The sequence below is a fragment of the Sycon ciliatum genome, chromosome 9 (assembly GCF_964019385.1).
Source record: "Sycon ciliatum chromosome 9, ocSycCili1.1, whole genome shotgun sequence".
NCBI lineage: Eukaryota > Metazoa > Porifera > Calcarea > Leucosolenida > Sycettidae > Sycon > Sycon ciliatum.
In genome coordinates this window covers 27,213,247-27,239,832 of record NC_088651.1, presented here as the reverse complement: position 1 = coordinate 27,239,832, position 26,586 = coordinate 27,213,247, and the positions used below count along the sequence as shown (strand labels likewise).

Sequence of the window (26,586 nt, the reverse complement as noted above, 5' to 3'; positions counted from 1 at the left end):
ATAGCAACTAGCCAAGCCATACTACGCTATCACACAATTCTCTAAGTATCCCGCAGTAGGCGCAGATTATGCTCGCGCAATCATTGCAGAATACTTTCATGGCTGCTCGAATTATGCTCGCAATATCCTCATTATTATTCTTTGGTATGCAGGCATTCTTAATCACGAAGTTGTACTGATGGAACCTCAAAGTTCGGAATGTTATGCGTTTTTCATACTTGCAAGTGGCTACATGCACAGCAAAATAGATGAGTTTCGCCATACCAAGGTGTCCATGCATGCTAGAGATCCGCATAGAAAAGAAAAAAATCATCAGTTGACTTCTTTTGTGAAATACTTCTTCATTGCCAAACTCAGATCGAGCCACCGTTGAACAGTATCTTAATCAACTGTCTTCATTTTCGCCATACTCGTCCGGCACGTCAACCTCACCCTGCGAATAATCAGCTCATCTCTCCCGCAGCTCCACCTCTCCTTTTATCATGACTGAACACCTCGGACCTCGGGTAGACGAGTACAGAATAGTACCCGAAAACCCGAAGTCGCAGATGACATCATGTACAGTGCAGGGAGTCTACGCCGACGTCGCACTAACCTCTTCTTCACACAGTTTCCATAACTAAAATAGCATGCACCACATGCAACTTCCAAAAGGCTCTCCGCAAAATTTGTCTACATTTTTGTTAGCTTTTTGTGAAGACTGACCCAAAGCTTAGGGGTAGAGCATCGCAGGACATTAGAGAGGGTCTCTGGTTCGAGTCTTGGTGGTGACAGTCATTTTGTCTTCAGACCTTTCCAGATTGAAAATTTCCCCTCAAATAAAATGATTTGTGGATTAATGTTTTGTTTGTGGGCTTAGTGAGCTACTTCGGAACATGGTGTAGGTGTCATCCCAGCAAAGACCGTTCATCATTTTCTTCAGATTTCGTAACTCACGCTTCCGTATCTTACAGTATTATGCATAGCTGAATTTACCTCTGTTTAGTAGAAAGGCTCTCGGGGGGGGGGGGGGTACACTTACCCTCACATTCTCGTCCGTTGCCATCAAATCCTGTATTGCACTCACACCCAAATGATCCATAACTGTTAATGCAATAAGCTACAGGCGGTTGGTCACAATTGTTCAGATCTGGTCGACTGCATTCATCAATATCTGTAGAGGAGAAATTTCAAGAACTGATCATGTGGCTTATAACAGGAGTTTTCGATGATGCACAGTGTGCGCTTGCGTGGGTGGTAGTAGTAGTAGTATTTATTATATAGATCTAGGAACCGGGAATCGCCAAGCTGGACCGCTTCCCCGAGCCTGCGGCTGGACACTGGAGTCAAACAGAGCAGCACGCTAGAGTACTACAAGCTCAGAACACAATGCCAGGGCAGTACTAGCTCTGAACACGGTGCCAGAGTATGGTATAAGCAACAGCAGCAGCAGCAACAGCAGCAGCAGCAGCAACAGCCGCTATGCCGGAGCATGGTGATGTATGCCACTAGAGTACAGCTGGTGGTGGTGGGGGTGTATTCTGAACTTTGCTATCCCATTATCGGTGCAGTACCTTCTGCACACTAGTATTATGAAAGAAGCCAGCATTTCACTCACCTACGTCACACTTCATTCCGGTCATTCCTGCTTGACAAACACACACCGCTGACTGTAGTGTAGCGTTGAACACACATTCTCCAGCAACGGAGCAAGGTAGATGCCTTGTTAAATCCGTTGTGGGGCATGATGGCCTTCGACCTGCAATGGCATTTCAGTGAGGGTAGACCAAACGCAACGAAGGAAACTTAGACACGCAGCAAGTCCAAATCCATGAATGCATAATGGATAGGCGAAATCAGTGCATTGCCCAGCTTTCCCAATGTCCTAGCTTGTACAGTCATTGCCAAACAAATCCGGCCAGTGCTATGCTGGCTACCCAGGCGCGTGCCCCGTATGGGTTCCTGGGTGCCCGGAACCCCTTTTTTCACTCAAAATGCAGGATTTTGCTTCATTTTTTGAAAATTTTCCCGGGGGAGGTCCCCCCAAAAACCCCCCTTGAAGGGCACCGGCGCACGCGCCTGCTACCGGTAGCTGTGGCCGCACACACTACCACTGCTAGTATAGTAGTACTACTGTCCGAGTGCACTGAACATGCGCTGCCGTCAAGGCCTGCATATACTCAGTGCAGTGCTCGATACGACTGCAGTAGTCGACTGCATGCGGTGCTGGTAGACTACGAGTACTGAGTGCATGCATTCCGCCATATGAACGGTGAAGGCGTACCATACGCGAAGGACTAAAGGGACCGTCACTTAATTTTTTAATTTTTAATTTTTTTCTGTATCCATGACGACTGTATTAGTGTTTCTCTCAAACCAGTGAATATTGTATTAGTGTGTTTGTGTTTGACCTGTTGTCTCCGTTTTTCTCCAGTAAATATAGTGTAGTTTCTCGCTTGTGGCACGTAAATTCTCCACCAAGTTCTCCCAAGAAGCGCCTCCTCTGCCACTAACTCTACCATCAGTTGGCTTTTGAATTTTGACGCCTCGTCGACGGTGGCATATACGGCATAGCTGGCTGGTGTGTCAGTTTGTATGGTGTAGGGAACCTAATGTGTTTTAAAGCATCGTTTTGTATTGGGCTCGATCCGGTCAAAACTACTGCACATCCACGTGTCGCATGATCTACAGACAATATTCTCTATCCAGACTACGAACACGAAAGGTACCTAAGTCAGAAACTTCAGCAACCATGCATGGCTGTACGTCTTAGTGCTGGCAAGGAAGGCAAAATATTGCACTTTGGTACGCCAGCGTTGACAGAATGTGGGGCCGCTTTATGCAGGTCAGGTGCGGCACTTGGTATGCTAAAAGTGATGTGACGCAGGTGATTGCTGTTTCTGGTGCAGCGACAATGCAAAAATGCCTGTACTGTATAATGGAAAATTGCCATCAAAATTAGGTAGTCACGGGTACAAGTGTTACTTAACTGGCAGATACCAGGGTTAACTTACGAATGCAGTGTTTAAGGTCTGCTGCAAGCTGGGGTGCGTAACCCAAGATGAGACTTAAGAAGAATTGGTCTTGGTGCTTGACAACCTTCTCATCTAACATTGCTTGTATGGCGGCTGGTGTGTTGGGAATGGTGAGAGCTCTTGCACGACTGGAGTTGGCAATCAGTAGCCATTCAGTCATGCAAGTGATATCTTCAGTGACCATCGTAGCTGGTGTATCTATTGACAAAGGGACAAAATATTAGATATTGGAATTTGAAGATCAGAATGTGTCTGCCCACTCTAAGGCTGAGCGTGGAGCTGTCTCTCAACAGTATTTGAGTTTGTTTGCAATCATCTCTCATCCTCCTATGAGCCTATGCGAGTATAATTATTATAAGCATCTCCGCGTTGAAATGTAATAATAATCGGTATGTCACGTCAACAGCTTAGGTTATGCCGAATGGCTTCAATGAGAGGAGAGAGGAGAGAAGTCAAGACTTTACAAAATGTTTTTGTCAAGTATTAGTATCCATGCATTGCTAGGATATAACCAAGATTGAACCACCAAGGTCGGCAGAGCATCCCAGACCACGCCACCACTCCCTAACTTGACAGGAACGTCAGTCCTACTCGGAGTTTAATGGTGAACTATCATCAAGATTCCGGATGCAAACACATTAAAACCAAGTATTGATTTCTGAAGTAATGGTGCCAAAGGCTTCATCCGATCTACAACTTTGGTTCTTCGTGCGCTAATATGTTTCCCTCATGTTGCGTGGTGATGTCTGAGGCATTCATACTTTCTCTAGCTCTTATCAAACTATTGTATCTACATCTATATAGTTTTGGAGTGAGCTATCATCAAGATAACACCTGTTCCAGTGCCTGTGAGACGTATCCCCTCACCTCTACCGTCAGGTGCTGCACCTGTCGCTGGATTGTTCGGGTGCTTGGGGCCATCGGGAGATCCATTCGGGAATGGACACGATAATTTACTTTTACATAATTTGTTATCATCAAGATGAAGTTCTGTCCTCATGAAACCCGTAGACTAGTTGTATCCGACTATGCTGACTACAGCGTTACGGTTCTCCAGTCCGGACAGGGAGAACTGGTTTTCAAAATGAAAGTCCACAACTGTGCATCCTGCATTGTTAAGTATTATTACCAGGATTACAATCCTAACCTTCACTAGTAGACACATAACGATCCTAACCTTGACTAGTAGACACATTACAATCCTAGGTGAGAAATATCTTTTTCCCATTTGCAAATTCATAATGTCAGCTGGTCAGGTTGGCATGATTTCAAAATTATACATGTTTTGATCAATATTTATGCACTTTAGAAAACTGTGGGCACAAGGTATGCTATCGAGTCCACCAGCTAAAACAGATTTTGGACAGTCAGACGTGCATAATCTAGCACAAACGTACGTCAGATTGTTCAAAATCTGGTTTAGTTGGCGGAATCGGTCGCGCAACTTGTGAACTCACTTTTGCATGCTAAAATATTTCCCTTGGCTCACCATCAAAAATCTTTAAAAAAATTATGTACTTTGGATGATAATTGGGGAAATGTTCACGAAGATACACCTGTTGTCTGGCTACATCCCTCATTTTCGGTAAAATAAAATCCGCCGAACACCTTTACCACACACTCGCTTCTGAACAGAACAAAATTTATGATTAATTAAAATTCAATCCCTTCTTTTTGCTGCTTTTTTTCCAAAGGATTATTGTCAATTGTTACGAAAGGTGAAACGATATCCACGTGAACTAGTGGTGGATCTGTGTACATGTCCAATATACAAAAGCGAGAATTCTCAGAATTCCCTGAGTGCTCAACACCACAAGGATGGAGCAATACCACAAAGGCAGACGAGAACATAGACAAGAGTCCAGATCAGAGTTGGAAAGCTGCGTTTCATTCATACATGTATAGTAGGGCTACTGATTCAGTTGTCTCAGGTTTCCCTTAGCCTTGCTATGTACATTAAGGTGGCCCCATACATGGCTAAAAAAACGTGATATTTTGGACTTGGAGCAAAATTCTGCACACTTTCGCGTGTTTCCATGATACGACAAGTTGCGCACGGTCTGTTCACAATCACTACAGTGCTGCCAAAAAATGACAGCGTGCAACAAAAAATCTTTCCTTGCAAGGGCATATTTTCGGCCATATCTCTTGAAGGGCTGGTCAGATCGAGACAAATTTGTCAGAGATTTTGCAGCTATGCATTCTCTTTGAACTGATGTAGCGTTCGACATAAATTTACAAATTCGATTTTTTAGGAAATCTTTGGGTGATATGCCTACCCATAAATTTCATATGGCATTCAATTGACCGTAACTTTGGTGTCTCTCAATGGATTTGAGTGACATTTTCACACACACTCCTGCCACTATCCTGGTCCTCTGGACATGATTTAAATGTTCTTGCGCCTCACTGGAATGGCTTTCCAGGCCGGAAAAACTCAAAATTCCGGCATAGTGCCACGGTGTGCGAGCCATCCAGGAGCCAAAAAAATGCATTTACAAATTTTTTTCACATTTTCTTGCCCATTCTGTCCCTGCGCGGGATCCAAACCTAAAAGAAGTCCAGAAGCAGCCATGGGTGATGGGATAGGGCCCTCAACGTGCCCCTGGAATTTGTCACAACGGCACGAGTGGGCGTTCTCTCACAGACTGCCACAGACCGAAGTAAATTTTTAATTTTTTTTTGTTTAGCACGTGCTACGAGGTCGTACCTTTGATACAACATCCAGTGCTGGGACCTCCACAGCAAGCCATTTCCACAGCGCTGCAAACCAAATCCAGGATACCCGCAAAATCGGCAAAGACTACCACTCACGTTCCACAACTGCCTAGTACTGAATCCTACCTGACTTCTTGACACGACTCAAACTTGCCAAAGTCACTAACTCAACGTCAACTACAATAATCAAGCCACATATCTGCAACGTAACGGGGGTGCTGGCAAAAGTCCTGCTGCATGGCGGCGGGCGAAGCCCCCCCCCCCCCCCGCTATGCAGCCCAATACATTGCTAAAAAACGTGATTTTTGGACTTGGAGCAAAATTCTGCACACTTTCGCGTTTCCATGATACGACAAGACGGTCTGCCCAGATTCAAATACAGTGCTGCCAAAAAATGACAGCGTGCAACAAAAAATCTTTCCTTGCAAGGGCACATTTTCGGCCATAACTCTTGAATGGCTGGTCAGATCGAGACAAGATTTTCAGAGATTTTGTAGCTATTCATCCAACAATGATCTAGCTGATTTTCTCTGTTCTCTTTTACAGTCTACTATAATTATGTATGTACATGCATTACGTTCTGGCATGCAATTATTTTGTACTACTTTGTGTCTGGCTGGTTTGACAAGTTCCTGTCATACAGCTATCACCAGACCAGCCCTGTGAGTGCAGCAGGGCATGCATGACTTTATGCTTTGGCACATACAACTGTATAGCCGGTGGTAACGCGGACGTGCAAACTTTACTTTACTTTACAGAGATCATACAATACTCTTAGGCTGCAATGCTGGTACATGTATGAATTGTACAAATTGCTAGCTGTACATGTACACATACAATGGAGACAAAATGCTGTGCAGCTGTAACTTCAGGTCTTGGCCACCATCACACAGCAGCATTTGGATGCATGCCAAATGCTGCTGTATGATAATCACCGACATGAAAGTTGAATTCACAGCCACACTGGCTTCCGCCTCCATTATGTCGTCACTGTTATTACTGTTCTATACATTAGTTCATAGAGCACTCTGAAGTCTGATTCAAGCGGCATCGACCAATCTGAATGTTTAGATAGTCCTTTACACAAGAGAGATAGATTGGAAGCTTTGTTACAACTCTGAGGTTCACGTAATACTACGATCAGCAGGCAGCTGATGGATCCAAAACAGGCAGCCAGAACATAAGGGGGAGCAAGGTGGGAAATTCCGAGCGGTATCATAATCCTATAAAACTGTTTCTGACCAGTCATAATGATCACAATGTACATGTACGTCGTCTACAACGTACGTGTGCATGGACGTTGGGTTTGACTGTTATCAATCTGCTTACTGGCATCATCCGGCACCACTGGTGTTGGTGTGGCCATAGCCTGTCCACAGTTCACCGTCATCACCAGCAGCAGCAGCAATGGAGCCAGATACAGTAGTAGGCATGCCATGATACTGCCTAGCTGTAGGCTGCGAATAGCTACACCTGATGATACCAGAGGTTAGTTCGCAGTATCACTAACAGACTACTGGGTCAGCTCTCTGACTCGAGAACACCTGATGATCAACTGGAGAGGAATTGGTTGAGAAACAAGAATTGTGGGCCAGTCAACGTTTTTAGCACCTATTCTAACTCACTGCCGTTCATGTACATTCAAACGTTAGACGGAGTACAGCTTGAATATGTACATTGCGGCCTTGGCGGCTCCAAATCCGTGCCTGGAACGGCGATCGCGAGTCACCTCACTCCCTAGTAGTGACAACCTGTCTGGTTCCACACATGACACTGACAGTTTGACACACAATAAACCAGTCCATGGCTGACAAAATAACTTTGTCCTACATCACGTATACTCACGCCTGTACACAGTTGAGCATGTCCGTGGTGTTTGCATGCTTGCAGTTGCTAGGTGATGTGTGCTACTCCAAGTACATCTACGAGTCTACAACATGTCCATGCTCATGTGGTTACTATAAATGTATTCAAGCTAGACCAGATGTAGCAACACCAATATTATTCCGTTCTGCCTACCAAGGATCGACACTGACCAACGCTGCTATCTGGTGTCACGTGGTGATTGTCGCACCACTGGAAACTGAGTGTCTCTGTACGTTTGCAGCCCTGATGATGTTTGCAGCCCTGGTGATGTTTGCAGCCCTGGTGATGTTTCCGGCCCTGGTGATGTTTGCAGCCCTGGTGATGTTTGGCACCCAGAACATTATACTAACCCTCTTGTGGTGCTCTTCGGACAGAATCTTCCTCAGCCTACTCCAGTTCACTGTTGAAGCGAGGATTCCCGGAAACATGGCGCATTTCCTGTTCTGTGCTTGAGTTTTTGTGATTTTACAGGTATTCATCCCAAGTGGTGATGGGTTTTCACCACAGTTCAACCGGCGGTCTCGAGGTCCCTTGCGTGAGGAACTCCCGCCATTTTCCTAATCAACATTCCAATTACCGCTATCTTCTGGAAGAACGCTCTCTCTCTACTCACTGTCAATCCCTTATTACACAGGATATCAGTGTGGACAGTGGCATATACCGTAAAACAGCATACATCTTACCACACTTCTTTCTTGCAATATGATGATTTCTTTTGACCTTTATGACAACCCCATTTCATTATTGCAATTTCAAATTTCATTATTGTTATTAACTTATTACTATTGCCAGGTCTCATTGTTGTAGCATCAATGTATGCATGCTCTTATACCATTAACTTTCCAACAAGTTTAAAAAAATGGAAACCGAGCACAGACGTGTGTATGTGTCTTTGCGTGTGTTTCGTGTTCGTGCACAAGGAAGCAAGATAGTGGGTGGGTGGCTATGACAGACAGATTATATTGAGTCACACTCTACTGTACTTTGGTCTTTGGTCTTATTATATCTATGATAGTATTGTGCGTCACAACAAGACATCTCGGATCTCATCTCGGATCTCAATGCAATACTCCTCTGTGCTTTTATAGTGCCACAAAATCAATGGAAAAAGAAATAAAATTGAAGATAGGCTGGGGTTTGAACCCACAACTTCATAGTCCACAGACAGCAAAATAATAGAAAAAAAGGTTATGAGTTGAAGATAGGCTGGGGTTTGAACCTACAACTTCATGGTCAGCAGACAGCATGCATAACCACGAGGCCAAACAGACATACGTAAATCGCGGGTTTTTGATAAAAATCGCTACTGGCGTCCTGGGCAAAGTCGAAACCATTGGAAAAGGCCGGAAACCTGGCCGAAATTCTAACTCCTTAACGGCTGGTCCAATTGTTCCGAAACCTTCACAGAAAAATTTGCCGTGTCCTAACAAGCCATTCCATGTACTTTGTTGTCCAAATTTCTCTTATCTTCATACTTTTTAGGACCCAAACCTGATTGTAAATCTTTTTGAAACAGACCGTACATGTATTGGTTACAGTGAAACCTGTCTAAGACGACCACTCAAGGGACCTTCAAATTCTGGTCTCTGTTACCAGGTGGGCTGCTTATCCAGGGTCATTAGACTGGAAATAGCAACCCTTGGTTCTGGCTAAAGTGGTCTTCTGGGGCAGGTGGTCGCCTTATCCGAGTGGTCGCCTTGACAGGTTTTACTGTACATGTACTTGACAATCAGTTCATGCGATAGCATTGCACGACACTGAAACTATTGTTAGTTGTAGAATGTCAGTACCGTCGGTCAGTGTCGTGCAATGTTATCGCATGAGCTGATTGTCAGGTAAATGGTGATGTTAGTGGACCTTATAGCATAATTTGTAGTTCCTTGGTCATTAAATTTCTGTAAAGCACCGCTGGATCTCCATCTGAGTCCACTGTGAATCTTACTGTGTAAACAGTTCTTCTGAAAACTGCAAATTTCATGAAAATTGGGACAAAGAAACGTAAAACAGCTGATGACGCCCGCATGGGTGCAAATTTGGAAGAGATCTACATGTATTTGAAGCGGGGCAGTGAAGGACTAAACACGTTTCTGCAGTGACTAAAGAACAATTGTATGATAGCCGAAATAGAAAGGCAGTGAGTTCATCGTATTCATTACGAAACACAGTATTTCATACTGGCAGCAGACATATACAATGTAGATGCATTTGAAACAGACTGCGGGTATTGTTGAGACGTAGACGACCATAGACATACAAGTACATGTACTCGTGCTGGTCGGTGTTGGTACGGGAAAGATAATAGAATGCACAGGAGAAGTTTTAGTAAAGATACAACTTGGCAAGGGGAGGCTGGTTAGAATGTATAGGATAGAGTGGGTGGATACAACAACAAAAATCGACGGGTTCGCGTACCGGGCAGGTCAAGAACAAGGAGTCGTACAACTCCCGGGTCAAGAACTACCTTTCGGCTTCCGTGGGACGCCACCACCCCATGATCATGCGTCAGATGCGCCTCCTAAACGGTGGGGATGGATAGATCAATGGATGCAAAGAATGTTCAAACGATTGGGTAAGCTGTAGAAGGAACAGGAAACAAGTTGAATGTTAAAAAGAAAAGAGACAAGAGCACTGTATACTGTACTAGTACAAGTAATAGACCTTTTTCTGTACTTGTGCGCTCATATCTGCCAGTAAAAGTGGCTTCTTCAGTACACTTAAAAAAAAGGTTGAGTGTTTTAACGCCGTGTTTCCAGCACCAGGGCGACTACCAAACACAGGTACAAACTTCTAGATTGATACAAAGATGGTAAAATGGAGAGATAAGATAGGGGTCAGGGGATGGGGATGCAAATACCTAGTTCTGTTGATTATTGCAAAGTTCCTCGATATGCAGAGTGGATGTGATGGTACCTGTACCAGGGTAGTAACCCAGGTGATACTGGGATGTACCGCATTGTGCCTCTATGTGTGTAGAGAAGTACAGTGGACCTGAAGTGTTGATATTACAAATACCACTCACAACACCAGCATGTGCCTGATAGTGGGCTGTTGAGCCAAAGCTTCCACTTCTGATCGGGGCTGGGTCTGAACAGTCTCTGCCGTTGATACGCACTGACACCTTCACACAATGCCAGTTATTGGTCGGATGATAAAATCCAATAGAGGTTGTGTACACCACTCTGATAACAGTGTCAGGTCTAGTCTTGTTGAACACGACTCCACTGAACGGGTTTCTAGCACTACTACCAGACGTCTCCATTGTAAATGTCTTCCAGGATACAATACCGCACTGAAAATGACATAGAAGTAGAAGTAGATTACAAACATGCACATGATATGAGCGTAATATGCCCAATTTGTGGCACGCGGTGGTGATTGTTAATTAGCCAGAACAATGTTGAGTAGCCATTTTCACTGCTGTCAAACCCAGGAATAGGGTTTACTGGGCCGTCGTGAGTTCCATTAGGGAACGGACACGATAATATACTCTTTTTGTTTACTTAAACTCCCGAATAGAGACGGAGGTGAGGTAGTGCTGGGAGACAGCTAAAACAATACTTCTGAAGCTATAAGCAGTTCTACCTAAGAGATCATCAATGGACCAGACTACCAATCTCTCCCAGCCTTAGCCCATCATGAAACTATTAAGCACAAGCCAGGCAGACTGTGTGTAGACAGTGGAGACGTCCAGTGGAACAGTTTACACAACAACTGCCAAACTGTCACAATCTTATTGTTATCTTCTTTGATATTGTCACATATAGGTACAGTTTGTTGACATCTTGCCACTGCCAGTTCGTTTCCTGTTGCTCGCTCTCATTGTTTCTGTTGTTGTGTTTCACTCTTTTATAACCTGATTCATGACATGTTTGGGTTGTCGTTCACTTGAACCAATCCTGGAACTAAGTTGGAACTACTACACGCAGCAGTAAAACCAACTAGACATTGTACAATTACAAATAAAGCTGTGGAAAAATTGTGGTTTTACCGAATATAGGCTTTCTTACGACTGTGAAAAAGACTCGCAAAGCAGCACCAAGGAGAGCCCTCGTTTCAACATTCACTTGCAAAGGGCATGGTCTGCACCAGTTGACTCGGGAAAACAGGGCATGCCTTCAAAATGAGCTTGGAAGAAAATGTTTATAAAAAAATCTTCCTGACATAATTGTACGTATCAACATAATTCGATCACCCGCCTGTACTAGTCAAGTCTACTCTGCATCTCATTTAAACCTGCTTCAAGCCTTCACCAGCCTTCGAACAAAGCTACCCCTCCTCAGTGCAGTCCAATTCAGGCTCTCCTTCTTGCACTTTCTTGACTCTAATCTCTCCCTCTCAGGCTAGTGAATCGATTAGACGCCGAGGCCTCTTTTTAAAAGTCATTTCAAGGAAAGCACTTGTTACTCTTAGTCGTATTGCTAGTATTCTATTACATTGCATAACAGAAATGCTTAACTAACCTTCTTTCTTTCCTCCTGCAGAGTAGCACTGATTGTTGAAAGCTGCTCAACAGAATGTTGCTTCATTGACTTGAAATGTTGCTGCGTCTGTTGGCAAATATTTGAAAAATTATCAGATTGACACAAAGCCCTTTTCTCCGGTGTATTTCAAATATTCTCATTCATTTTTAATACTGGCATGAAGTACAGACACCTAGATAAATATGTGCATGTTCCAGTCCGAGGATTTAAGTTGCATAATAGGCACTGTCATGTTGCAATGTGCGAAAGGCCAAAGATTATATGAAAAAAGTCGATGTTTGACGACTTGAGCCGGACTGTCATTTGGAACGTACATGACTGTATCTCTACATATCTCGACAAAACTACAGAATGTGTGCTCTGACTGATTTCATGTTTTTTTGGCGTTAGGTAAAAGCTTGTCCTGCCATCTGTGCAAGCAGTCGGGTAAGTTGTTGCCCATTCGACCACTTGGATTCTGCTTTTGTAAGGATTTTAGAAACTCTGTTGTGACTCACGGTTGATTATGATCTCTTGGCCTGGATGTATGGAACACACAGGGGTGCAGTGGTTTGGATTTCCATACTTTTAGCACAGTTCTAATCTACTGGAGTATCACCTGCTGCAAGGAGCTGTCGCATGTGCCAGTTGATCTGCTCTGAATAACTGAATCCCACGCAAGCCGTACGGCATGCACCTTGCATATGGAAACACTGCATTGCTTTCCTACCTTCTGTCCTTCCTCAGTCAAAGTGGCATTGATTGCAGCAAACTGTTGAGCAGAATGTAGCTGCATGTTCCTGAGGTGTTGCTTGGTCTGTGAGAATGAGTTCAAGTAAAATGAATTAGACTCGAATATACCAGGAATTTGCTTGCCCAGAGCTAGCTTGACTACATGTACACACTAACTCAGGTTGTCTGAGCATGCTAAAGTGTTCATTGCCTAGCTACCGATTTGGATCATTTCCATTAGCTGTAGCTCTGGAAGAAAAGTACTCTTTAACGTTATTTAATGCAGACACCGGATCCTGTGTCTGCTCTTCCAAGAGGTCACAAGTTACACTATTCTCAAAATTCTATTGTCTCACGGATGACGTAGGTGTGGGATCTTCCCAAAAACTCGACTGATATTTAATCAGGCTGAGTACTAAGAACTGATTCGACTTTCTACAGGAAAATTCACGTGAGTTCAATGGAGACTTGGTCATGACATCACGAGTTCTAATCCTTACTGGACATCCTACTGTTTACAGGACAACGACATCCTACTGCGCTGTACATGTATGCTCGCGTGTCACTCGTTCAGTAGCTGAGCCTACAATTAAATTTTCAGTTTGAGATATTTCAATCGGATAGGGCACATTCACATACACAGGCTTGGATGCCTTGTATTATGATACCAGTGAAATACTGCATTGGTATGCTTACCTTTCGCCCTTCTTCCTGCAGAGTGGCATTTATTGATTCAAACTGCTTAGCAGAATGTTGTTGGATGGTCCTGAAGTTTTGCTTGGTCTGTGGAAAGAAATGGATTGAAATCCGCAAAGAAACACACTTCCACCTTGGCTTGCATTTGTTGACCAAACGGATGCAGACACGACAGCGTGTTTTTTGAACATATATGGTGGAAATGAAACCAGTAAAAATATCCACCAGCTTAGTCACTACGTCTAAGACCATGATTGAGAAACGAGAGGTACCAGGTTCAAGTCTTGCTTGGAAGCGGAAGGATTTTTCCAACCGTGCTGCGACCCACAGTAACTGTTAATTGGGAACTCGTGACCTGGCATGAGTAAAACATGGATGCGGCAAATGGATTGAGGCCTTTGGCCTCTGGTTGGTGTGGATCTGATCTAGCCTCTCCCACGGTTTAGGAGCCGCATCTGACGCCTGATCACGGGATGGTGGCGCCACACGGAAGCAGAAAGGTGGTTCTTGACCAGGGAGTTGTACGACTCCTTGTTCTTGACCTGCCCGGCACGCGAACCCGTCGATTTTAATTTTTTTCAATTTTTAATCACTACGACAAGTCGAGGCATTTTTGTACTTTATAACTGCAATCATTCTGTATGATTGAGATATTTTCAATCGGATATGGTACATTCACACAGGCGTGGATACATGTTAATATCAGTGAAATACTGCATTGCTCTGCTTACCTTTCGCCCTTCTTCCTCCAGAGTGGCATTTATTGATTCAAACTGCTGAGCAGAATGTTGTTGGATGGTCCTGAAGTTTTGCTTGGTCTGTGGGAAAGAATTAAGTTTTAACCGCAGGGACACATGCCCATCGCTGGTAACCAAACAGATGCAGAAATTTAAGGTTTTGTGTGTGTATATTAATACTCCAAACGAAGCGAGTAAAATGATTCGGCCTCTGAGACACTTGCTGTAATTATTTGTACGTATATCTTCCACCATTCTGTGGTTGGTCTTAACTGATCACCTCCAGTCGTTGCTGGAAATATTATTTACAAAGATATCAGTACTGCATAATGTACATATGGGTTGGAATGCTTGGAGCAGATTGCCGAGTGTCTGCATTTTCTATCACACTTTACCTTCTTCTCCTGGGCTTGTTGGGATAAGTTCAATGACGTCATTTCCTCCTCAATCGCGAGCAGTTTTATCTTATTCTGCAATTATAGCGCAAACACAGTAATCCGTGTGAAAGACTGTAGATTTAATGCTGGTTAAACTCGGATACTGAGCCAGTCATAAATGTAAAAAAGAGAAGAAACACATGAGAACGAGTTATGCAGCAACTATCCACGACTGTAACAAGATGATAAACGGTCAGAAAGTGCACTAATATGGCACAAAACTGAGAGGCTACTGAGACATTCAGCGACCCGAGACCTAGCTCTAACACATCTCCAGGGCGCAAACCAACGCCTTCCAACTTGGAAGGCTCATGGTTACGTAGGACGAAGAGGGGAAGGTGAGCGGAGCGAAAATGTGCACAAGCTAAGTCCCGCGGCAAAAAAGAATGCCGACTGTTACAGGACGATGACGAGACCAGTTAATAACATGAAAATGCGGTCTGACTTGTAAATATAGAGATAACACTGTGGTAAATCGACTGCTTGTATTGTTACAATAGTTCTGACGATATTAGTTATTTGATTGTATTCTTACTTTGTAGCTGCGTCCAGGCTCGTTGGAATTCTCATCACGGACTCCATTCTAGTTTCGAAGAGATATAATTATATTCTTGTCCAATTGTTCTCAACAAATTCCTCGTCTTGTGTATTTGTTATCAAACAAATTCTTCGTAGTATTTGCAGTACGTAGTCTCGCGCTCTTTGATTTGTTTGACTCGCGCGTGACTTTCCTTTCTTTTCTTTTTGTCATGTATGACGTATCGGTATGACGTGAGTGTGTACGCACTCTGTTTATGACCACGTGACTGCATGCTCACGTGGAACTACAGTCAGTAGGCTAGTGCATTTTAGCGACTGCAGCGATCCGATCTTCTTGCTGCAGCGCTGTTTCTTCTTCTTCACTTGTGTCTTTTCTTTGGTCGCTGCACTAGTTTGTGATTACCATGATTACGCGTCAATGGACGACATGGTCGCCATTTTGTGCATGTCCTTTTTCCTGATGGATCTTGGATCTCGTGGAAAAAGAAGGGTTTTCTTTTCTCCCAACTTTACCACTATTTCAATATTTCAACTCTCTTGATTCCTTGTTAATAGTTGTGGCTCAGTGCATGTGCGAGTGTGCTGGAGTGCTAGCTGGAAGAGATAGAGAGCATAGTGGTGGAGTAACAGACTACAATTCGAAGCAGCAAAGCAACACACCACCCAACTTGGGTGGGCCAGCAATATCAGAGATAAAGGAAGGGGGAAGCTTCGCGAAGACGAATTGTACAAAACTGGACGCCAATATCTAACGGTACGCCTCATGCATGACACTATTGTGGACGAGTTGACTACGTAACCATGAACCTTCCGAGTTGGAAGGCTGTTGGTTTGCGCACTGGAGATATGTTAGAGCTAGGTCTCGGGTCGCAGAATGTCTCAGTAGCCTGTGAGTTTTGTGCCATATTATCGCACTTTCTGACCGTTTATCATCTTGTTACAGTCGTGGATAGTTGCTGCATAACTCATTCTGATGTGTTTCTTCTCTTTTTACATTAAATGCCTCAATGCTGTGTCATACTTTTAGGCTTGGAAACAGGGAGGAATACGATGCACGTGCAAGGAGTGGATGGAACAATTTCCAGGCTCACAGATATTGGTGAGGCATAACAGGAAAGTTGAAGCAGTGATTTTGATGATGGGCACTGATTGCTGACCAAAGTTGTCACCAATGGGTTCGCTCAGAAACACGTTGAACATTTTGAAAACATCCTAAATAACAATATCTACGTTGGGTTGTAGTGTGTCACTACAAGATTGATTTGGTGACTGTAATCAGAAGTTAAAACAAAACAGGGAGGCCACAAGCGTTTGTGTGTGTACCCTTTCCCGTCGCTGGTAACCAAACAGATGCAGAAATTTAAAGTTTTGTTTGTGTACACTAACACTCCAAACGAAGCCAGTAAAATTATTCGGCCTCTGAGACACTTGATGTAATTTGTACGTATATCTTCCACCATTCTGTGGTTGGTCTTAACTGATCACCTCCAGTCGTTGCTGGAAATATATTTACAAAGATATCAGTACTGCATATGTACATCTGGGTTGGAATGCTTGGAGCAGATTGCCGAGTGTCTGCATTTTCTATCACACTTTACCTTCTTCTCCTGGGCTTGTTGGGATAAATTCAATGACGTCATCTCCTCCTCAATTGCGAGCAGTTTCACAAGTTTTATATTACTCTGCAATTATAGCGCAAAAAAACAGTAACTCTTTGTGTGACATACTGTTCATGAATTTCTGTGTCCTACTTTTGTCTTGGAAACAGGAAGGAATGAGATGCAAATGGAAGGAGTGGATGGAACAATTTCCAGGCTCACAGATATTGGTGATGTATACTAGTAACAGGGAAGTTGTAGCAGTGATTATGATGATGTGCACTGATTGCTGACCAAAGTTGTCACCGATGGGTTTGCTCAGAAACAAGTTGAACATTTTGAAAACGTCCTAAAATAAGAATCTCTACGTTCGATTGTAGAGTGTCACCAACAGAATGATTTGGTGACTGTAATCAGAAGTTAAAACGAAACAGGGAGGCCACAAGCGATTGTGGGTGTACCTGAATCTCCATTTCATCCACTTTTGTCTTCTGTTGGACAAATATGGTAGTCAGTACTTTCATGTCGGAGAGTAGCTTATGGATTTGAAGATCCCTTGCTTCCAGTTTCTCTTCCAGCTGCTTGTTGTATGTTTTAACCTCTTCAATTTGGTAGCAAAGCTCGCTGTTTGCAGATGATCCGCACAGATCGACTAACACAGGTAAAATCAGAGCAAAGTTGCAGAACAAAATTTTTTTTCACGATAATCATTGTTTTTCTAACAGGCGGCGAGGTGACAACAATTTTAAGATGGCAATAAACAGAATCAGCTGAAGCGACATGTTACGATGGTTTAATTGAGATGTAAAGTGGTGATGGTCTTTGTCCATTACCACTTTACATCTCAATAAAACCTTCGTAACATGTCGCTTCACCTGATTCTGTTTTTGCCATCTTAAGATCATATTAATTTTTTCTTTTTCTTATATTCAATGTTGTGCATTCAAACCCAGTCAGTCCTAGCCGTTGAAAATTCTTAATGAATTGCCTCACAGAGTTTTTCTCTGCGGCTGACCACACGCACTTCCCAAATAAGCAACAGGTTTCTTCTGACCACCTAGTTCATTCACTGGCTGTTTTCTGTCATTGACACCTGATCAGAAATTTGGTGGAAAAATATGCACAAAGCTGCAGCCTCTTTCTGTGGTTGGAAGTGTAGGTGGTTGGTCACAGATCGCGATGGATCCGTACTCGGAGATTAAATTTCCGGACTTCTGCCCTTCCAAAATTTGGAATATTTATCATGCAAGTCTGTGTAGTCTTTCCAAGCGTATTGTGTTTCTTTGTGTGTCTCGTCCTGGGTTTGTCCATATCTAGTGATATATTCAACACCATTAACAATGTGACACTTACCTTGGCAGTTAGTACCATCTCCCTTGTACCCAGATTGACAGTGACAAGAGTATGATCCAACAGTGTTATTACACATTGCATGTTCATTACACTCATGTACACCAGCTGCACATTCATCTAGGTCTGGACAGAGAGCGCAGTGGAATACATAGCAGATAGATACTGATACATCGAGACTTGCAGTAAGATACGTGTTTCTCTAGTATAGAACAGAATCCGTAAATGCTTTCTTGGCATTAGATCATGCATGCGGTCCGTTCAGTTTTCAAACTAACATCGAGGTAAAAAAGTCATGCCAAAAGGCACATACAGGTTCATTAAGTGTTTATGATTAAAATAGACTGCACAAAATGCTATCTTTAAGAGAATTTCTAGGAAAACTCTTTAGAGGTTTGTTCGTGTTATTATTGGTTGGCTGATTTGGCTGAGATTGGCCTGACTACATCCAAGACAAAACTCAGCATGCGGAAAATCCCCTGTGGACTGTAAATAATGACCTACTGTATTTTCTCTAATAATCGCGCGGGGTTCCTATTTTTTCAGTGACAGCCCTACCCGCGCTAATAATTATTAGAGACTGGGCTAATATTGGAGACTGGGCTCATTTTTTTTCAATTGTCAACTATCAAGCCAACTTCAGTGTATACAGGCATAAACTGACCATATCAAGACTGATTTTTCAGCCCTAAACTCAGGAATATTGTCAAAACTGATGTTTCACAATAGCATTGGCGCAAGGAAGGAAGCAGTAGACCGAAAACCTCCTTACAAATATACGTCAATTCCACCACCAGAGATTCGAATTCAAACACCTCTAGTATGAGGTCTATGTTCCTCGAGTTTGTGGCTTTTCGTAAACAAAATATCTCGCACACAATCCCAAATCCAAGTGGGAAATGTATCGGAGCACTTACCCTCACACATTCGTCCATTTCCATCGTATCCTGCGTTGCAGTCGCAGGTGAAGGATCCATAAATGTTATAGCATGTTGCCACGGCTGGTTGATCACAGTTGTTTATATCTGGCCGACTGCATTCATCAATATCTGAAGTGGAGCAATTGCAAGAAATGGTTACCCGGATTAAAACATAAAGTCAGGATCATAATTATCATTATTGGATGAAGGCAAATATTCTTGAATGATACACAGTGTGTGCCTTCGTGTGTGGATATGAGGACGTATTCTGAGCTTCACTGAGAGATTACCCGTACGGGACTTACTGCAGACTAATATTACGAAAGCAATGTATCATCATTCTTCATTTACCTGCGTTTTTTCCAATCTCCTTATGTTTTCTGATGATTGGTTTTTGCCTTGAGGTACAAGAAAAAACAGCCCTATTTACTTCCTTTTGTGTACCTCATGCGTACTACGCTCTGCCCATTCCAGGCATTTGAGCACTATAGGGCTTGAAAGTGCTACGTCGCAGCATAGCAACAATTTCAAAAATTCAAAAACTGATCCATTTGGATCCAATTTTTGTATGGATCCAAGCACATTTCAAGCCGTCTTACTCACAGCAAGGTGATGAAGCCAGTGAAACTGACTGATTTGGCTACTGGAGGCGGGGATACAACTGGTGGCGAAGTAAAAGTCACCCCTGCATACGATATGAGTGGGTTGCTATGCACCCACATACTGAGGCAATAGCAAAGTCACACCTTAGTGGATCCAAAATAGAAATCTGATGTGAACTTACTACTCCCTGGCCGTTTTTGACGTCATCACTTTCAAGCCCTATTGCAGGTTAAGGTGGCAGACTACCCAAACATTCGCTGAAAATCGAATTTGCAAATTCGTATCGAGTGCTACGTCAGTTGAAAGAGCATGAATAGCTGCAAAATCTCTGATAATGTTGTCTCGATCTGACCAGCCGTTCAAGAGCTATGGCCGAAAATGTGCCCTTGCGAGGAAAGATTTTTTTTGTTGCACGCTGTCATTTGTTGGCAGCACTGTATTTGAATGTGAGCAGACCGTGCGCAACTTGTCGTATCATAGAAACATGCGAAAGTGTGCAGAATTTTGCTCCAAGTCCAAAAAAGTCCAAAAAATCACATTAAAAAACCACGTATTGGGCTGCACGGCGGCGGGCGAAGGCGGGCGAAGCCCGCCGCCGCCGTGCAGCAGGACTTTTGCCAGCACCCTCGTGACGTTGCAGATATGTGGCTTGGTTATTGTAGTTGACGTTGATTTAGCCACGTTGAGGGGCCCTACCCCACCACCCATGGCTGCTTCTGGACTTGTTTTAGGTTTGGGTCCCGCGCACGGACAGAATGGGCACGAAAATGTGAAAAAATTGTAAATGCATTTGTTTGGCTCCTGGGTGGCTCGCACACCGTGGCACTATGCCGGAAATTTGAGTTTTTCCGGCCTGGAAAGCCTGTCAGTGAGGCTCAAGAACTTGCAAGTCATGTCCTGAGGGCCAGCATAGTGGCAGGAGTGTGTGGTCAAACTTTCACTCAAATCCATTGAGAAACACCAAAGTTACGGTCAATTGAATGCCATACGAAATTTATGGGTAGGCTGCCCCCCCTAAGGCACAGCCTGTATGTATCATTACACTTACCTATATCACACTTCCTTCCAGTCATTCCTGCCTGACAAACACAAACCGTCGATTGTTGTGTTGTTTTGAACACACATTCTCCAGAGACTGAGCAAGGTAGACGCCTTGTTAAGTCAGCTGTGGGGCACTCTGGCGTTCGATCTGTAATGGGATTCGAGTAGGGGAAGACCAAATGTTAGAAAGGAAACTTTGACAAACAGCGAGTCCATATAGATTTGCCCGTCACAAAAGATTGACGAAACTAAAGCATTTCGGTGTCTCTCCTATGTCCTGGCTTGCTGTGTTTGCGTTTGCCCTGACGTCTTCTGTAGAAAACGTCTCCAGTGATTATAATGTATTTGTACCCTTGTGCTACTTCACTCGTGAAGTTGAAAATGTGTGATAATCAGAAAAATTCTCACATCAAGCGCTTGCATTGCCACCCCTATCATTAGTTTGCTCGTTTACCCATCATCGATGCATGGTTGGTGACATATTTGGCATAGCATGCTGGTATGTGCCCCGCAATTTGTATGGTGTGACAAACCTAACGTAAGAGAAACCTGCTTGTTGTGCCGGACTCTATCCACTCAAAGCTACAGCACATCCTTGTTTTTTTTGTTTTTCTCTACAAAATCCATTCATCTCCGGACACTGAGGTGAATGTGTTGCATGACCTATAGACAGGACTCCAGGTTACATCCAAACTACGAACACGAAAGGTACCTATGCCAGAAATTTCGGCAACCATGCATGGCTGTGCTTCTCAGTTCTGGCAAGGAAGGCAAAATATGGCACTTTGGCACGCCAGCATTGACAGTGCGTGGGGCCGCTTTCTGCAGGTCAGGTATGGAGCTTGATATGCTAAAAGTGGTGCGACACAGGTGGTTGCTGTTTCTGGTGCAGTTTCCATTCAGGAATACCAGAAATGGAAAACCGCAATCACAATTGGCGGTCACTGATTCAAAAGATAAATTATACCCGGTTTAGTGTTACACTACTGGCAGATATACCAGGGTTTACTTACGAACGCAGTGTTTAAGGTCTGCTGCAAGCTGTGGTGCGTAACCCAAGATGAGACTTAAGAAGAATTGCTCTTGGTGCTTGACAACCTTCTCATCTAACATTGTTTGAATGGCAGCTGGTGTGTTGAGAATGGCGACGGCTCTTGCACGACTAGAGTTGGCAATCAGTAGCCATTCCGTCATGCAATTGAAATCTGCAGTAACCATCGCAGCTGGTGTATCTATTGACAAAGCGACAACATATTTGATATTAGTGCAATTAAGAGTATAATAGATGCAGACATGGCCAGACAACAACGAGTTCATGGAAATTTTTAAGGATTTTTATGTTATTCAAAATCGATTTTCGTGTTCCGCTCATCAGTGAATAGTATCGGAACTGAGGGTACTGTGTACAAAAATAGAACATTTTATAACAGCATAATTGAAAGTGTGAACAAAAAAAGGAAGTGCTACAGCATTCTATATTTGATATTGAAATTCTACGATCAGAAATTTTGAAAATAGGTAGCCACAGCCCCACTTAATGATCAGTGCATTATGACGTCACGGCTGTGTCTGCACACTCTAAAGCTAAGCGTGGAGCTATCTCTCAACAATATTAGAGTTTGAGTGAAATCCTCTCTCATCCTTCTACGGGACTATGGGAGACTGGGAGTGTATTTATTATAAGTATCTCCTCGGTGAAATGTAATATCGGTATGACACGTCCACAGCTTTGGTTTTGCCGAATGGCTTCAATCATTGGAGACAAGTAAAGAATTTACAAAAGTTTTGTTTGCTAAGTATTAGAAGCCATGCATTGCGAGGATTTTACCAAGATTGAACAACCTAAGACAGGAGCGTCCGTTCCAAATCGGACTTTAATTGGGAGCTATCATCAAGATTCAGGGAACAAACACATTATAACCATGTCCAAGTAATGGTACGAAATACCTGATCAGATTTTCAACTTCGTCTCTTCGTGCGCTAATAATATTCCCTCGTGTTGCGTGGTGATGTCTTCGGCATTTATACTGTTCTTAGCTCTTATAAAACCTACACATATGGCTGACTGATTTTCAGGCCTGCCTGCGAATCATGAAGTCCCGAGTTCGAGACTAGCGCTGGTAGCAGGGAGCGGGTAAAAAGAATTTTTTGCGTGTGGTGAACTGCGCCGACGGCCACGGTCAACTGGGTACTCACAACTCGGAGTGAGGGTAACTTGGATGCAGTTTGAAGGGTTACGGGCCGTTACACGCCCGAATGGTTAAGAGACTCACCACCTCTCCCCTGACTCACTTGTCAGGGTTTCATTCGTCACTAAGGTGAAAAGGCATAGTGGTTGGCCTGCGGAAGCGAAGGCTATAGGTTGTGTGTTTCTGAACATTCAAGTCATGCTAACGCGGATCCCGCGAATATTATTATTATTTATAAAACAACGTGGTGAATGGCCGACAGTCCTCAGCGCTTCTTCAACACCTCCATGAGCGACACTGACTCCCGTTGCTATCTGGTGTTCACGAGGTGTTTGTTGGGCTGGAAACGGAGCGTCTCTGTAAGTTTGTATCCCTGGTGATGTTTGTGCCCGTAGTGCACTATATAAGTAGAGCTCTTCAGACACAATCTTCCTCAGCCTACTCAAGCTCAACACGAATTCCCCGAACAACTGTGTATTGAGCAGGGAGTGGTGCTTTTTTGAAGGTTTGCCACGTGGACGGTTCGATGGACTTCTTGTGTTCTCTGGATAGCAGTCGTGAGTCAGTCAAGTGAGAATTCCAGTCGGCAGGAAAACCGCGAGATCCCATGTAGGGAGCAACACACTCTTCCCCTACTATCGCCGAAATCGCACTAACCTCTTCAGTATAAAACCATTGTCTCCATATATATGCGCATTATATTGAGTGAGCTATCGTCAATATAAAAGTTGTGCCAGTGCCTGTGAGACGTATCCTCTCACCTCTATGGTCAGGTGCTGCATCTGCCGCTGGGTTTACTGGGTGTTATTGACCTTCGTCAATTCCATTCCGGACTGGAACTAAAAAAATTACTTTTACTTAATTTTTTATCATCAAGATGGTGTTCTGCCCTCGTGGAACCCATAGTTGTATCCGACTATGCTAACTACTGCGTTAAGGCACTTCAGCCTGGACAGTGAGAACGATTTTTGAAAATTCAGGTTCACAACTGTGCATCCTTCAGTGTTTTGTATTATTACCATGTTAACAATCCTACGTGAGAAATATCTTTTTCCCCTTTGGCTTCGCAAATTCATAATGTCACTGATCAGGTTGGTAGAATTTCAAATTAATTATAAATGTTTGGATCAATACTAATGCACTTTAGAAAGATGTTGGCACAAAGTATGCCATCGAGTTCACCAACTAAAACAAATTTTGAACAAGCAGATGTCACAATCTAGCACAAAAGCACGTCGGACTGTTCAAAATCTGGTTTAGTTGGTGGACTCGATCGCACAACTTGTGCCCACACATTTGCATGATATAATAATTCCTTGGCTCACCAGCTAAGTTAAAAGAAATAAAAAATAATGTACTTTGGATGATAAATGGAGAAATGTTCACGAAGATTACACCTGTTGTCTGACTACATCTTTCATTCTCGGGAAAATACAATCCGACAAGCACCTTTACCACACACTCGGTTCTGAACAGAGCAAAAATAATGATGACTTTCAATTCAAGCACTTCTTTTTGCTGTGTTTTTTTCCAAAGGCTTATTGTCAATTTTTACGAAAGGTGAAGCGATATGCACTTGGTGGATCTGTATACATGTACAATATACAAAAGCGAGTATTCCCAGATTTCCTAGAGAGCTCAACGCCACAAGGATGGAGCAATACCACAAAGAAAAGACAGAAGAGAACAGAGGCAACAGTCCAGATCAGTGTTGTAAATCTGCGTTTCATTCATACATGTACATAGCAAGGCCATGGTAAACCTGAGACAACTGACTCAGTTGTCTCAGGTTTACCATGGCCTTGCTATGTACATGAAACGCAGCGTTTCAACAATGATCTGGTTTTCTCTATTCACGTATTCAATCTACAATGTACACACCGTACATGTATGTCATGCATTACTTTCTAGCATGCACTTAGTGGCTGGCTGCTTTGACAAGTTCCTGTCATACAGCTGTCACCAGACCAGCCCTGTGAGTACAGCAGGGCATTAATATTCGCGGGATCCGCGTCGGCATCGCTTGAATGTTCAGAAACACACAAACTAGCCTTCGCATCCGCAGGCCACCACTATGCCTGTTAACCTTAGTGGCGAATGCAGACCTCACAAGTGAGTCAGGGGAGAGGAGGTTAGTCTCTCAACCAACCGGGCGTGTAACGGCCCATAACCCTGTAAACTGCATCCTTGTTATTCTCACTCCGAGCTGTGAGTACCCAGTTGACCGTGGGTGTCGGCGCAGTTCAGCACGCGTAAAAAGTCTTTTACACGCTCCCTGCTACCAGCGCGGGTCTTGAACTCGGGACCTCATGATTCGCAGGCAGGCCTGCAAACCAATCGGCCATATGCGTTGGGGTCATGCATGACTTTATTCTTTGGCACAGAGATCATACAATACTCTTAGGCTACAGTGCTGGTACATGTATGAATTGTAACTATTGTTAGATGTACATGTACACATGCAATGGAGACTAAATGCTGTGTAACTGTAACTTCAAGTCTTGGCCGCAATCACACAGCCGCACTTGGATGCATGCCAAGTGCTGCTGTATGATAATCACCGAAATAACAGTTGAATTTACAGCCACACTGGCGTCCGCATCCATTATGTCATCACTGTTCAATACATTAGTTCATAGAGCACTCTGATTCAAGCGGCCTCGACCAATCTGAATGTTTAGATAGTCCTTTTAAGGAAACTGTTTCTGGCCAGTCATAATAATATATTATTGAATTGAGTTTCATGCACATCACACCGCTGATTGCCATAAACGTCAACACACACAAGAAAACAATGTACATGTACGTCGTCTACAACGTACGTGGTGTTGGACTGTTATCAAACTTCTTACCGGCATCATCCGACACCACTGGTGTTGGTGTGGCCATAGCCTGTCCACAGTTCACCGTCATCACCAGCAGCAGCAGCAATGGAGCCAGATACAGTAGTAGGAATGTCATGATACTGCCTAGCTGTAGGCTGCGCATAGCTACACCTGACACCAGAGGTTAGTTCGCAGTATCACTATCAGACAACTGGTTTAGCTATCGGACCCGAGAACACCTGATGATCAACTGGAGAGGAATTGGTTGAGAAACAAGAATTGTGGGCCAGTCAACGTAGCACCTAATATTCTAACTCACTGTCGCTCATGTACATACGTTGAGCGGAGTACAGCTTGAATATGTACATTGCGGCCTTGGCGGCTCCAAATCCGTGCCTGGCACGGCGATCGCGAGTCACCTCACGCCTTAGTAGTAGTGACAACCTGTCTGGTTCCAGAACATGACACTGACAGTTTTGCACACAATAAACCAGTCCATGGCTGACAAAATAACTTTGTCCTACATCACGTATACTCACGCCTGGACACAGTTGAGCATGACCGTGGTGTTTGCACTCTTGCAGTTGCTAAGTGATGTGTTCTACTCCAAGTACATCTACGAGTCTACAACATGTACATGTTCATGTGGTTACTACTACAGTAGAAATGTATTCAAGCTCGACCAGATATAGCAACACCAATATTATACCGTTCTACCTACCAATTATCGACGCTGACCCACGCTGCTTTCTGGTGTCACGTGGTGATTGTGGCACTGGAAACTGAGTGTCTCTGTACGTTTCCAGCCCTGATGATGTTTCCAGCCCTGGTGATGTTTGGCACCCAGAACATTATACTAG

The 26,586-nt window shown here is 43.7% G+C and overlaps 2 protein-coding genes across 3 annotated transcripts in view; both read right to left on the bottom strand.

The window, feature by feature from the left end:
- Positions 1-7,317, bottom strand: part of LOC135825200 (uncharacterized) — a 36,817-nt gene extending 29,500 nt beyond the window's left edge. The window contains exons 1-4 of one of the 2 annotated variants that reach the window (XM_065337936.1): positions 7,062-7,317; positions 2,994-3,212; positions 1,598-1,738; positions 1,022-1,153 (exon numbers count right to left, since the gene is read on the bottom strand). In XM_065337936.1, coding sequence (XP_065194008.1) covers positions 1,022-1,153; positions 1,598-1,738; positions 2,994-3,212; positions 7,062-7,170 — 601 coding nt within the window. In that variant the 5' untranslated portion in view covers positions 7,171-7,317. The remainder of the gene's footprint in view (positions 1-1,021; positions 1,154-1,597; positions 1,739-2,993; positions 3,213-7,061) is intronic. The other variant, XM_065337935.1, reaches the window with a different exon arrangement.
- A 2,273-nt stretch (positions 7,318-9,590) lies between these two features.
- On the bottom strand, positions 9,591-25,969 carry LOC135824395 (adhesion G protein-coupled receptor E1-like). The gene is made up of 13 exons (XM_065337129.1): positions 25,754-25,969; positions 21,726-21,944; positions 20,720-20,860; positions 19,066-19,197; positions 18,152-18,274; positions 17,260-17,450; positions 16,799-16,882; positions 14,619-14,693; positions 14,218-14,304; positions 13,487-13,573; positions 12,789-12,875; positions 12,059-12,145; positions 9,591-10,887 (listed from the first exon to the last, which is right to left on the bottom strand). Exons 1-13 carry the CDS (start codon positions 25,887-25,889, stop codon positions 10,453-10,455), a joined length of 1,884 nt encoding a protein of 627 aa, XP_065193201.1. The 5' UTR covers positions 25,890-25,969; the 3' UTR covers positions 9,591-10,452.
- Positions 25,970-26,586: the final 617 nt, after the last annotated feature.